The sequence below is a fragment of the Tamandua tetradactyla genome, chromosome 2, assembly GCF_023851605.1.
Source record: "Tamandua tetradactyla isolate mTamTet1 chromosome 2, mTamTet1.pri, whole genome shotgun sequence".
Taxonomy (NCBI): domain Eukaryota; kingdom Metazoa; phylum Chordata; class Mammalia; order Pilosa; family Myrmecophagidae; genus Tamandua; species Tamandua tetradactyla.
In genome coordinates this window covers 191,593,437-191,606,507 of record NC_135328.1, presented here as the reverse complement: position 1 = coordinate 191,606,507, position 13,071 = coordinate 191,593,437, and the positions used below count along the sequence as shown (strand labels likewise).

The 13,071-nt window shown below is 40.7% G+C and overlaps 1 protein-coding gene across 1 annotated transcript in view; it reads right to left on the bottom strand.

Moving 5' to 3' along the window:
• The window catches only part of CSMD2 (CUB and Sushi multiple domains 2), a 609,437-nt gene that overhangs the window by 577,924 nt on the left and 18,442 nt on the right, over nucleotides 1-13,071 (bottom strand). Inside the window, exon 2 of the mRNA XM_077150390.1 lies at nucleotides 1,217-1,433. Within this exon, the coding sequence (XP_077006505.1) occupies nucleotides 1,217-1,433 (217 nt within the window). The remainder of the gene's footprint in view (nucleotides 1-1,216; nucleotides 1,434-13,071) is intronic.

Here is a 13,071-nt window from a genome sequence, read left to right as displayed (position 1 = left end):
GTGGAAAAAAGAGTGAAAAGGACCCCAGTTCATTCACCAAAGTTATACTGAGCACCTACTGTGTGCTAACACTGCTGAATGTCAAAGGAAGATGGAGAAGCCTAATTATGCCCAGCAGAAGCCCTTAGTCAGTGGGGCCCTACATGCCTAGCTCCTTCCCCTGCAGACTTCCTAGCCTTGCCTCAGCACTGTCCTGAAAACGCAGGGAGCAGGGAGAGAAGAGGTCTGGAGGCTGTTCTGTAAATATTGTTTGTGACCCTTCTCCAGGAGCTTGGAAGCCAAGAGCTCGGAGCATCTTAAACAAAGCCTTGGAGGTTAAGTACTTGGCAGGGAACCACTCATTAGTGTACCGTGTCATTAGAAGCAATTAGCACTTCAGGCTCCCCAGGGCTTGGCTGGTAAACCATTAACCCTTCAGATTCCTGGGAAGCCTGAGCCTGGCTGACAGGTCAGAGACAAGGCTTGATATACAACCCAGCAGGCCCAGTCAACAAAATCTGGAGCACTATGACTGTGGGGCCTTCACCTTTGCCCCAGAAGTGTGCCTTCTCTCCAAAGGGGCCATAGTCTACCCTCCCTACATCCATGGTCACATATGAACTTTCTGATTAGGGATGCTATTCGGTGGTACAGGAAAGCAGGCTGGCCTTCTCCACAGTGTTCCCTTCCATCCACCGAGATGGAGTTTGAGAGGGTGGGGACTTCCTCAATCTCCCCATTCAACATCCAGAGCCAAGACCACTCAAATGCAAGGCAAATTCCAACCAAGCATTGATGGTTTTCAATTACAAGATGCAAGACAAACTTACTACCCATTACTCCAATCTTCAACCTACATATATGCTAAGTCCAAGAAGAGAAAATAAATTCCTCTGTGTGTGTACAAAACATATACACAAATAGAGAGATATATGCACAAACGTATGCATGCCAGATCAGTTTCAATTGAAAGATGTGAACTTCCCTATAATCCTTTTATGTTTTCTATCCAGTCTTCCTAAATGCCCTACACATCAGTCCTATCTATTGGATATTTCTAAGCAGGAGAAAGCAATTGGAAGATTTTAAGAAATCAGGGGAGGTGAGGGAGGACCTCATAAAAAATAAGAGGTCTTTGTTCCTGACTGTAAACCTTTCACCCAAGCAAGTTCTTCCTCTCCACAGGCTTGGCTCAGGGCTCAGGTATTTGCTGTGGCCAGGGTGGACAGGGAGGTACCTTGTTCGTAGGTTCTCTGGCTGTGGCAGGCCATCAAACACCAATAAGACATCAAAATCTTCTTCCAGGGCGAAGGACTGGAACACAAGCTGGATTCTGTGCTGGTCATCTGCAGTTATGGTCCATGTGCAGTTGGCGTAATTGGGGTATCCATACGGGAACCCTGGGCTCTCAACGGTCCCGTTGGGACCCTGTAGTTGAAAGGTGCAATTCTGGCCTGGGAAAGAGAAAAGGAGCAGTTCAGTGCAGCCAGAGGAATTCCCAGAAGATTCCAGAGAGATGGGAGCGCTGTTTTAGAAAATAATTAACCCACTTTTCCAAGGTCTTCCTATGGGCTAGCCCTGGACGTGGCACAGACCGACTGCTAGTGTGTACTGTCCAGGGGATAAACTGTGTATCTTTTTTGTCGTTAAGCATGCAGTAAGGTAAGGATTTATTTCCCTCACTTTACAAATGAGGAAACTAAGGTTCAGAGAGTTTGAATTAAAAAGCAACCCACACCAGGATGAACTCAGATTTCCCCTTTACAACATTAAATGCCAGATAACAATTTCCAGTCCTTTCCATTATGTGCAGTCTCCTGAATCTCAGACCTCCTACTATCAGCTAATGTCCTCTCCTCCCATTCTCTGTCGAATGGAGACTCCCATTGTCTTCCTAAATTTCAAACCCTCCTGGTCTGCACCATGCTGTCCTCACTCCCTCCACAGAGGAACCACCCTCCTTCTATCTACACGTAATCCTTCCATGTGCCCCTTGGACCCTATTCTTCCCTACTCTTCAAGAAATCTTATGTTTCTCTCTTACACATATTTAGTCACTTCCTCTCTAGTGAAAACTTCTGTACTAGGTTAAATGATGTCCTCCCCAAATTCATATCTACCCAGAACCTGAGAATGTAATCTTTTTATTTTTTATTTTTTTAAACATAGCAGCATACATACATGGACATTCTTACCATATGATCATTCCATTGTTGGTATATAATCAATAACTCACGATATCATCACATAGTTGTATATTCATTACCATGATAATTTCTTAGAACAGAAATTAGAATTCAGAAATTAGAAACAGAATTCAGAAAAAGAAATCAAAAGAAAAATGAAAAAACTCATATATACCATACGCCTTACCCCTCCCTCTCATTGACTATAATACTTCCATCTACACAATGTATTTTAGACTTTGTTTCCCCTATTTTTTTTCTATACTCCTTACCACTCCCTTTCATTGATCACTAGCATTTCAATTTACTAAATTTATTTTAACATTTGTTAAAATATTATTTATTTATTTTTAATCCATACGTTCTACTCATCTGCCAATAAGGTAGATAAAAGGAGCATCAGACACGAAGTTTTCACATTCACACAGTCACATTGTGAAAGCTATGTCATTATACAATCATCTCCAAGAAACATGGCTACTAGAACACAGCTCTATATTTTCAGGCACTTCTCTCCAGCCTCTCCAATATATCTTAGCTAAAAAAGTAATTTCTATATAATGCATAAGAATAACTTCCAGGTTCAACTCTCGACTCTGTTTGAAATCTCTCAGCCATTGACACTTTATTTTGTCTCATTTCTCTCTTCCCCCTTTTGGTCAAGAAGTTCTTCTCAATCCCTTGATGCTGAGTCCCAGCTCATTCTAGGATTTCTGTCCCATGTTGCCAGGAAGGTTTACACCCCTGAGAGTCATGTCCCACATAAGAGAGGAAGGGCAGTGAGTACGCTTGTTGTATTGGCTGAGAGAGAGAGGCAACATCTGAGCAACAAAAGAAGTTCTCTGGGGGTTATTCTCAGGCCTAATTTTAAGTAGGCTTAGTCTATCCTTTGCGGGGATAACTTTCATATGAACAAACCCAAGATTGAGGGCTTGGCCTATTGCTTTGGTTGTCCCCACTGCTTGTGAGAATATCAGGAATTCTCCACATGGGGAAGTTGAATTTTTCCCCTTTCTCATCATTCTCCCAAGGGGACTTTGCAAATACTTTTTTATTCACTGTTCAAATCACTCTGGGATTTATCAGGGCATCACTCTGGACAAACCTACAAAATCTCATGCCCTGTTCAGAATTCCATGTACTTATGGTGTTCAATTAAACTGTCCACATAAGTTATATTAGGAAATGCACTAGTCGAATTATAAATTTTGCACCAAATAAACATGTATTGCTTTAGTCTTACACATAAGTTAAAGTTTCAAAATATGAATTACCATCTATTTTCATCACCCCACAATATTGATATCCCTTTGTTCTTCCTCATGCAGAAATATTTTTTAATTTGTACATTTAGTCACTATCATTGTACACTCTAGGTATTCCTAGATTATACCATCTCAGTCTTTCAGAATGTCATCTTATTTGGAAATAGGGTCTTTGAAAATCTAATTAAGATAAGGTCATACTGGAGAAAGGTAGACCCAAATCCAACATGACTGGTGCCCTTTTAAGAAGGGGATGACACCCCAATCTTGGGGTTCACCCCTATGAAATTTATTCCAGTGTAGGACAGGTCAAGTCTACTTAAAATTAGGCCTAAGAGTCACCCTCAGAGAACCTCTTTTGTCGCTCAGATGTGGACTCTCTCTCTCTAAGCCCACATGGCAAGGGAACCCACTGCCCTCCCCTCCTACATGGGACATGACTCCCAGGGGTGTAAATCTCCCTGGCAATGTGGGACAGAAATCCCAGGATGAACTGGGACCTAGTATCTAGGGATTGAGAAAACCTTTTTGACCAAAAGGCAGAAGAGAGAAATGAGAAAAAATAAAGTGTCATGGCTGAGAGATTTCAAACAGAGTCAAGAGGTTATTCTGGAGGTTATTCTTATGCATTGTATAGATATCCCTCTTCAGTTTATAGTGTATCTGAGCGGCTAAAGGGAAGTATCTGAAACTGTAGAGCTGTGTTCCAGTACCCTTGTTTCGTGAAGATGATAGTATGAAGATAAAACATTTACAATATGACTGTGTGGTTGTGAAAACCTTGTGTCTGATGCTCCTTTTATCTAGGGTATGGACAGATGAGTAAAAAATATGGAAAAAAATAAATAATAGGGGAAACAAAGGTTAAAACAAATTGAGTAGATCGAAATGCTAGTGGTCAATGAGAGAGGGAATAAAGGGCATGGTATGTATGAGTTCTTTTCTTTTTTCTTTTTTTATTTCTTTTGCTGGAGTGATGCAAATATTCCAAAAAAATGATCATGGTGATGAATACACAACTATGTGATGATATTGTGAGCCACTGACTGTACACTGTGTACAGAGTGTTTGTATGTCAGGAATGTTTATATGTTAAGTTTTTGCAATAAAAATATTTAAAAAAAAAAAAAAAGAAGGGGAGAACACACAGATACACGTGATGACAAGGCAGAGACTGAAATGATGCAGTTACAAGTCAAAGAACATGTACGATTGCTGGCAGCCACCAGAATCTAGGTAGAAGCAAGGAAGGATTCTTTCCTAGAACCTTTAGAGGGAGTATATCCCTGCCGACACCTTGATTTCAGACATCTAGCCTCCAGATCTGTGAGATAATAAATTTTTTGTTAGTTTAAGCCATCGGTTTGTGGTACTTTGTTACAGCAGCCTTAGAAAATTAATGTGCCTTCCCATTGACTTTTAAATGTGCTCAAGGCTCTATCATTAAGAAAAAAATTCCTACTCCACTCCTCATCCCCCTTCAACTACAGCCTTATCTCTCTCCCTCCTTTTCACAGCCAAATTTCTAGAAACACAATCTGTCCATACTTTCTGTCTCCATTTCCCTTCTTCCCACTCACTTTCCTTCCTTGTAAGGTCTACCTTCTGGCCCTAGCACTCCACTCAAACAGGTCTACTAAGGTCACAGATGGGTCCAGTGGATATTTTTTAGTCCTCATTTTAGCTGACTTCTCAGCCTCTCTAATTCTGTTGTTCTCCCCATCCTTCTGGAAACACTCCTCCCAGGCCACAGCTTCTCAGATTTCTCAATGCATGAGCATCACCTGGGGTCTGACGAAAGTGCAGACCCTTCAGAGTCTGCATTTCTGCCTCACTTCCTGGTGCTGAGATGCTGCTTCTTGGGGACTGCAGTTTGAGCAGCAAGGCCCTCCACTTCCTCCATTCCACTGCACTTTCCTTGCTTTGATCCTTCTGGCTATTCTTTATATGTCTCCTTTTCAGGCCCAGGGTTGGGGCCTCTCCTCCTCCTCTCTAGCCTGGGTGATCTATCCACTTGCCCCTGATGACTCCAACTTTGCACTCTAGGCTCAACCTCCCCTCAGGGCTCCAGACCCATATTCCCCTCCCCAATTGCCTGCCAACATCTCTTTTGGGATGCTCAGGTATGAGATGTCCCCCACTTCTTCTGTCCTCTTCTTTTGCTCCCTCTCTCCATGATGGAATGGCACCTCCACCTCTTTGGTTCAATGAGGTCCACCCAGGAGCCATCCCTGACCCTTTCCTCTCCTTCACATCCCCATGGCCAATATGTCACTCTTGTGTCGATCTCTACCCCTCATCCCCACCCATCTCATCACTGAACTATTGTAATAGCCTCCAGTCTATTGAATCATGTCCACTCTGGTCCCCACCAACCCATTCTTCACACTTTAAGGTGGGGAAGGGGGATGAAGAGGATTCTTTTCAAACCTGAAATATGATCAGGTCATCTACCCTAACTGCCACTCTATCACCACCACCCACCACTCCACCTCAAACCCTCAATGGAAAAATCACTTAACTTCTATGAGGGTCTCTACATGGTCTGTCCCTTAGTGACTTCTCTGCCTCATGTCCACCAGCTCTCCAGCCAAAGCCTGTTATTGTTTTTTTTTTTTTTTTTTACATGGGCAGGCACCAGGAATTGAACCCAGGTCCTCGGGCATGGCAGGCAAGCACTCTTACCTGCTGGGCCACCGTGGCCCACCCACCTGTCATTCTCAATCTTTTGTACCTACCATACTTTCTTATCCATAGCCACAGGACCTTTGCACATACTGTTATTTCTAACTAGAAAATTCTTTCTTGCCTACTTGGCATATTTATCTTTCAGATCTCTGTCATGTCCCTCCCTGACTAGGTCAAAGTCCCCATTATATGCTCTCATGACACCACAACTCCCCCGTGGTAGCACTTATCATAGAAACAGATATCCATGCTTCCATGAGATTATTTTGCAAGTCTCTGTCTTCTTACCAGGCTATAAGGTCCATGAGAACAGAACCACATGTGAGTTCGCCTGTCCTTGAATCCACATGCCTAGCTCAGTACCAGGTACTATGTTTATTGAGCGTTTGGTTAGACCCTCTTCTAAGAGTTTTTCAAATATTGGCTTGTATAATCTTATGAGGTGAGTCTATTAATATCATTTCCATTTTACAGGTGAGGAAATAAGGCAAAGAGAAATTAAGGGACTGGTTCCAAGTCACACCATTACTCAGAGATGAGATTCAAACATAAGCAGTCTGAATGCAGACACATTTTCTTAACCATTATGCTGATAAATGGATTCAATACTAATTTTTTAAAGCTCATTTTAGGGATTAACTGACAAAGGACAGTTAATCTTTAAAATGACTTTAATATTAAAAATTCTCGTAACACAAAGTATTCCATTAAGGGAGAAAAATACTAAAGGTCTTCTTAATAAATACTAAAAGGGCATTTAATAAAATTGGACATGGAACTCTGATTAAAGTAAATGTCCGAAGCTAAGGAAAAGAAGACTTTCTTACCATGATAAAGCATCCATTTTAGAACAATAACCAACATCATACTTATGATAAAACACTTGATTAAGATCAGAACAAGACAGAGATGCCACTATAACTCCCGGGAGTTAACACATAATATTAGAAGAGTTACCTATACAACACAAGAAAAAGAAATGAGAATGGAGGAGGCAAAAATATGGTTTGTAGATGACATATTAAAAGGTCTAGAAAACTCAGGAGAATCAATTATAAAGATATTGGAACTTGTAAGAAATTTCAGTAAAGTAACCACATGCAAAATAAGCACAAAAATCAATAATGTTGACTACTACATACCAGTGTCAGATAAAAACATAAAGAAAAAAACATTTTGTTTATGATTACTATAAAACACATATAATTCACAGAAATAAACTTAATGAAAAATGTGCAGGCACTATATAAAGTTGACATCAACAGAGAGATAAGAAAATTTGAATAAATGGCGAGACATAGCATTTCTTGAATGGAAGAAAAACCAACTATTGAAAAGACGTCACTTCTTTCCCAAGCATTAATAAGTTTAATGAAACTCTCATCAAACATCCAATAACCTCTGCTTTAAATGTGGCAAAATGGTATCTAAGTTCACCTGGAATAATAAACAGATCACAGACAATGCATTTTTTTAAAAAGGTATAAATTTAATAGTCTCATCCTACAAGATACTAAATGGCATTACCAATCAACACCTAGCAAAATAGTGTGGAGGTGAAGGTGGTCCATTGTGACAAGTAGAACATGAAACAAGTTATTCTAGTAATACCTTAATACACATAAAAATTGAAAGAAACGTCAAAGATGACATAAAAAATGGGAAAAGAAAAAGATAGTTGCAGAGTTAACTAATTAATTGTTTGGGGAAAAAATGAAGCTATCTCCTCAACTCACACCACATAACTACAATCCATCCCAGGTGGAGTAAAAAGTTAAAGGTTAAAAAAAAAATCTTAAAATAATTAGAAGGAAATATAGGCTAAAAACATCTGACTGAGATTTTCTGACCATAAAAGGAAGCTACTAGAAGATTGATGGTTTTATATAAAAATAATGTGCATGTCAAAAAATATAAACAAAATCAAAAGGCATATAAAAATTTTGGCTTGATAAATAATATCCTTAATATACAAAGAACTTTTACTAATCAATAGGAAACAAGTACTATAATTGAAAAATTGGGCAGGGTCTTGAACAAGCTAGCTCACAAAACAAGACATAAGCAATCCCCCATAACAGGAAAATAGTCGATCACAATAATAATGAAATAAAGCTTCTATTTGCACAACTTTCAGAAGAGCTCCCTCATGTACTTTCTTGAACTGCTTCTCTTCACTGGTACAGGCATCAGATTTACTCAGCTCGTGCCCCTAAAAGCTGCCCAGTGACTTCATTAAGTCCATATCGTGCATTCATTCATTCAGCCCCTCCCCTAGGTAAGCTCCCATGCTGGGTCATAGGATGAAAATCACAAAGTAGACACAGGTAAATAAATCTGCCTGTCAAGGGCCATGCTAAAGGGGTGCAAAGTGTGATTGTGATGTACAGATAAGGATCACGCAACCCCTGCAGGGGCCACATCTCAAAGGCCATCCTTGTCCATGTCCCCCAGCATCCCAGACTGCTGCCTCGGCTCATGCTGTCCTGGGACTGGAGGTTCTAATTCAGAATCTGAGAGTGAACGCGCTTCCCTGCGATTGAGAAAGGTGTGGAGAGGGCTCAGAGCAGAGCCCAGGGGACTCTTCATGGGCCAAGGGACAAGGACGCGAAACCAAGTGGTGATGGAGCAGGGCAGGAGGCGGGCAGATTAGTTGGGGGAGAGCCTGAGGGTGGCTCATACAGGAGATGACTCAGTGTGTTGAACACCATAGAGGCTGAGATGACAGTCTTGGATGAGCTCATTCAGTCTGATGTCTAAAGAGTCCCTTTGGAAGTAAGAAGATGAGAGCGGGGAGGTATGTCCTGTTCCCTGTTGCATCCCCAGAGCGTAGAATTCAATAAATATTTGCTGAATGGATACATGGATTTCAGCAAAGGCAGTGGGAAGGTGGTGAGATGAACAGAGGCCAAATTGTAAAAGAGGAAGGCATGACTGACTCATGAGAAGATGGAGACAGTATATTTAAACTTAATCTACATGTTTTGCTCATTGTAGAAAATATGGAAAATACACGTGAGAATAAAAAACAGGAAATTGATTATGATCTCACCTTCCTTAGGCAACTGCTGCTAACATTTTCATTTATTTTCCTAGATTTTGTCATGCGTATTTCACATTATTGAGATAATGCTGTCTATTTAATTTGTGTGCTCTTTTTCAGTACATTATTCTTCAATTTTAAATTGTAAAAAGCAATGTACACTTGTGATATGCATGCATGCAACACAAAGTTATATAAAGAAAAATTTATCTCCAGTCTCCCATACTTCCACCCATCCTGCAGTCAATGAAGTTAACAGCCAGGTATATTTTCTTCCCCCACCTTTTCCTTTCTCATGCAAATATATGGGGAGTTTCAGAGGAATGTTTATTAGTCTATTTTTTAAAATGGAATCATGGTTTAGCTCATTTCTCTGCAGTTTGCTTTTTCACTTACCCATATATCAGGGACACCTTCCAGTAGATACAGATCTAACTTATTTGTTATATAAATGTACAATATTCTATAGTATGGACATATCTCAGTTTACTCAACCACTTCCCTATCGATGGGCATCGGGTCATTTCTTGGTTTGATTCTGCAACAATTCAATAAACATTAGAACACAAGATTTCCTCAAGATATTGAATCTGTTCATAAACAGCATTTTAAATGGATATACAACATTCCGGTGTCTGGTTATATAAGAATTTACTCAACCATTTTCCTGTTGTCAGTCATTTAAATTGTTTCTGGAGAATTTTTTCCCCTTCTGGTTTTAAATAAGACCTGGCCCTTAGTGAGTCTGGTGATAGGATGCGGGTAAGTGTAGTGGAAAAGGCTTTTCCGTGGCCAGAGTCCCAGAGCAAATGTTCACTTATGCAGTGGCCACACCCAGCTTTGGCTTCTGGGAGTGTATTGTCCCCATTAGGTTGGTTGGCTCTGTGGCAGGCACTGACGGGGATGGCTAGAAAGGGCTTGCAGCCTGACTTGTTTGGAAGTCTCCCTATAATCAAACCTATGTTAGTGAGTTCAGAAAATTATAATCCTGAGCAACTACCCCAGGTTGAAATGCCAGCGGATTGGGAGTCCATACCAAAAGGGCTAAGAGTCCACTCATGCCTGTGAAATGTTGCATTCTGTCCAAGCAAAAGGCTGCCTGTTCTTCAATTCTAGAGAATACTGTGCTTCCCTGAAGTTAGAAATACATTCAGCAACTCTCAAACAAGGTCAAGACCTATGTCAGACTCAGGAACAATTCTTGAAGTCCAGTTCTGTGTTCATTTGTTGTTGTTTTTTTGATGACTCTCCTAGGACAGTTTTCCAGAAACGCCTGTTACTGAATCAAAAGGTGTTAACATTACTGAGGCTTTTGCTCTAAATTACCAAAATACTTTCAAGAAAACATACACCATTTACATTCTTGTGCCGGTTTGAAAGTTTGATGTACCCCAGAAAAGCCATGTTTTAACCCTGATTCAAGCTTGTAGGGGCAGCCGTTTTTTAAATCCTGATTCAACACTGTAGGCTGGGAACTTTGGGCTAGGTTATCTCTATGGAGATGTGGCCATAGATTATCTCTATGGAGATGTGGCCACAATTGGGTGTGACCTTTGATTAGATAGAGATGAGGCTCCACCCATTCCAGGTGGGTATTGATTAGTTTACTGGAATCCTTTATAAGAGGAAACATTTTGGAAAGAGACAGAAAATGACAGAAGCCTCAGAGCCAATGGAAACTTCACAGCAGAGCTGACATAGATGCGGACATGTGGAGAGACGAGACACGGATGTTCGGAGATGCTTGGACCCCAGCAGAACTTGCCATGAGATGCTCAGCAAGCCAGAACCTGGAGAGAGCCAAGGGAAGCAGAGATGAAGGCCAGCCCCAGAGAAGCAAAGTGAGGAACCCCCACAGGAACAGAGACTGAAAACAACAGAGCCCAGGAACAAGGAACCAGCAGATGCCAGTCACGTGACTACCCAGCTGACAGAGGTGTTCCTGACCCCTCAGACTTTCTTGAGCGAAAGTAACCTGTTGTTTTAATTTGGACACTTTCACTTCCTTAGAATGTAAACTTACAACTTAATAAATTCCCCTCTTTAAAAGCCATTCTTTTGAAGTTCTGGTATATCGCATTCTGGCAGCTTGCAAACCAATACAATTCTCAACAGCTATGTCTAGGAATGCCTATCACAAGGCATCTTCACCAATATGATGCATTATCATGTGCTGGTTTAAAGCTGTTATGAACCCCAGAAAAGGCCATGCTCTTTTAATCCATTCTGTGGGTGCAGACCTGTTGTGGGGTGGGACCTTTTGGTTAGGTTATTTTAATTTGAAATGTGACCCACCCCATTCAAGGTGGGTTTTAATCCTTTTACTGGAGTCTTTTATGAGAGGATAAAGGACAGGAAAAGCCAAGAAATGATATGGAGAAAAGCCTGGAGAAAGCAAGCAAGGACACACAGAAGCTCAGAGAGGAGGCCACTGGAGTGACAAGCTGAAAGCAACAAAATCCAGGAGCGAAAGATCAGCAGACCCCAGCCATGTGCCTTGCTATCTGACAGAGTAACCCTGGATGCCAGCAACCTTTCCTGAGAGAAGATATCTTCCTCTTGATGCCTTAATTTGGACATTTTCATGGCCTTAGAACTGTAAATTTGCAAGCTAATAAATCCCCATTGTAAAAGCCAACCTATTTCTGATATACAGCATCTCAGCAGTTTTATCAAACTGAAACATATATTGGAAAGTTTTTGCATACTTGGTAGGTGCAAAAATACTATGTTGTTTTATTTAGCATTTCTTTATGCCTATGATCAACATTTTTTCAACTCTTCCTAACAATTTAAATTTCTCCTTTTAAAAACTGTTGATGAAGGCTTTGGCTCATTTCTTATTTTTGTGTTCATTCTTCTTGTATATTTTTACATAGCATGGCTATTAATTCTCTATGGATCAAATGAGCTGCATGTAATTTTTGTAATTGTTTCTGCCTTTCAATTTTATGTTTGACAAACAGACAGTTCTAAATGTCATGTGCTTAAATCTTCAAGTAGTTCTTACTATTTTTCTTATCAATTTGTACTAACTATAGAATCAGGATTTTAATCTTTTGTCATATTCATTGCAAATATTGTTTTTTGTGATTGACTATGTGCTTTTGGTTTTATTGTGTTTAGATTTTTTTGTGTGGATTAAAATGTTTAATTTTTATAGGGAGTCACATTTATCTGTCTTTTTCTTGGTAATACTTTTCCTTTTCTTAGAAAGACTCTCCCACCCAATTCTAAAGAATGGCTGACTTCTCATCTCACTCAGCATAAAAGACAAAATCTATACTGTGGCCTCGAAGGCACTGGCTGATGGACACCACTTCCCCTGCCTCTGGCCCCCTCATCCCTGTGATCTGGCCCTCCTGTCTTGCTGCTGTTCCTCGAGCACATTGCACACCCACCTTGGGGACCTAGCATTCGCAACTGAAGAGGTCCTCCAACAGCTGTGTATCCAGGCCCTCACTTCCTTCAGGTCTCAAGTCAAACATCACCTCCTCAGAGAGGCCTTCCCTGATTGCCCTATGTAAAATTCTGGCCTCCTTGGCTGGGCTTCACCAGACAAACATTGCTAATCACCTCACCCCAGGCTGCTTAAGACATAGCCCTTTCCCCCACTGTTTAAATTCAAATGTTCCATGCAAAAAAAAAAAAATTTAGGCTTCCTCCTCCCAAATCAAGTACTCTCTAGTTCCTGTTTCAGTTTGTTCTCCATAGCACTTAAAACCCTGACATATATTTTCTTGTTTATTTCCTGTCCTCCTGTATTAGAATGTAATTTCCATGAAAGCAGGGATGTTATATTGTTCTCTGCTCTATCTCCAGCTCCCAGGCTTGTGCCTGGGCACAAAATAGATGTTCATAGAATAGTTGTTGGATGGATAGATGGATGGATGGATGGACAGGCAGATGA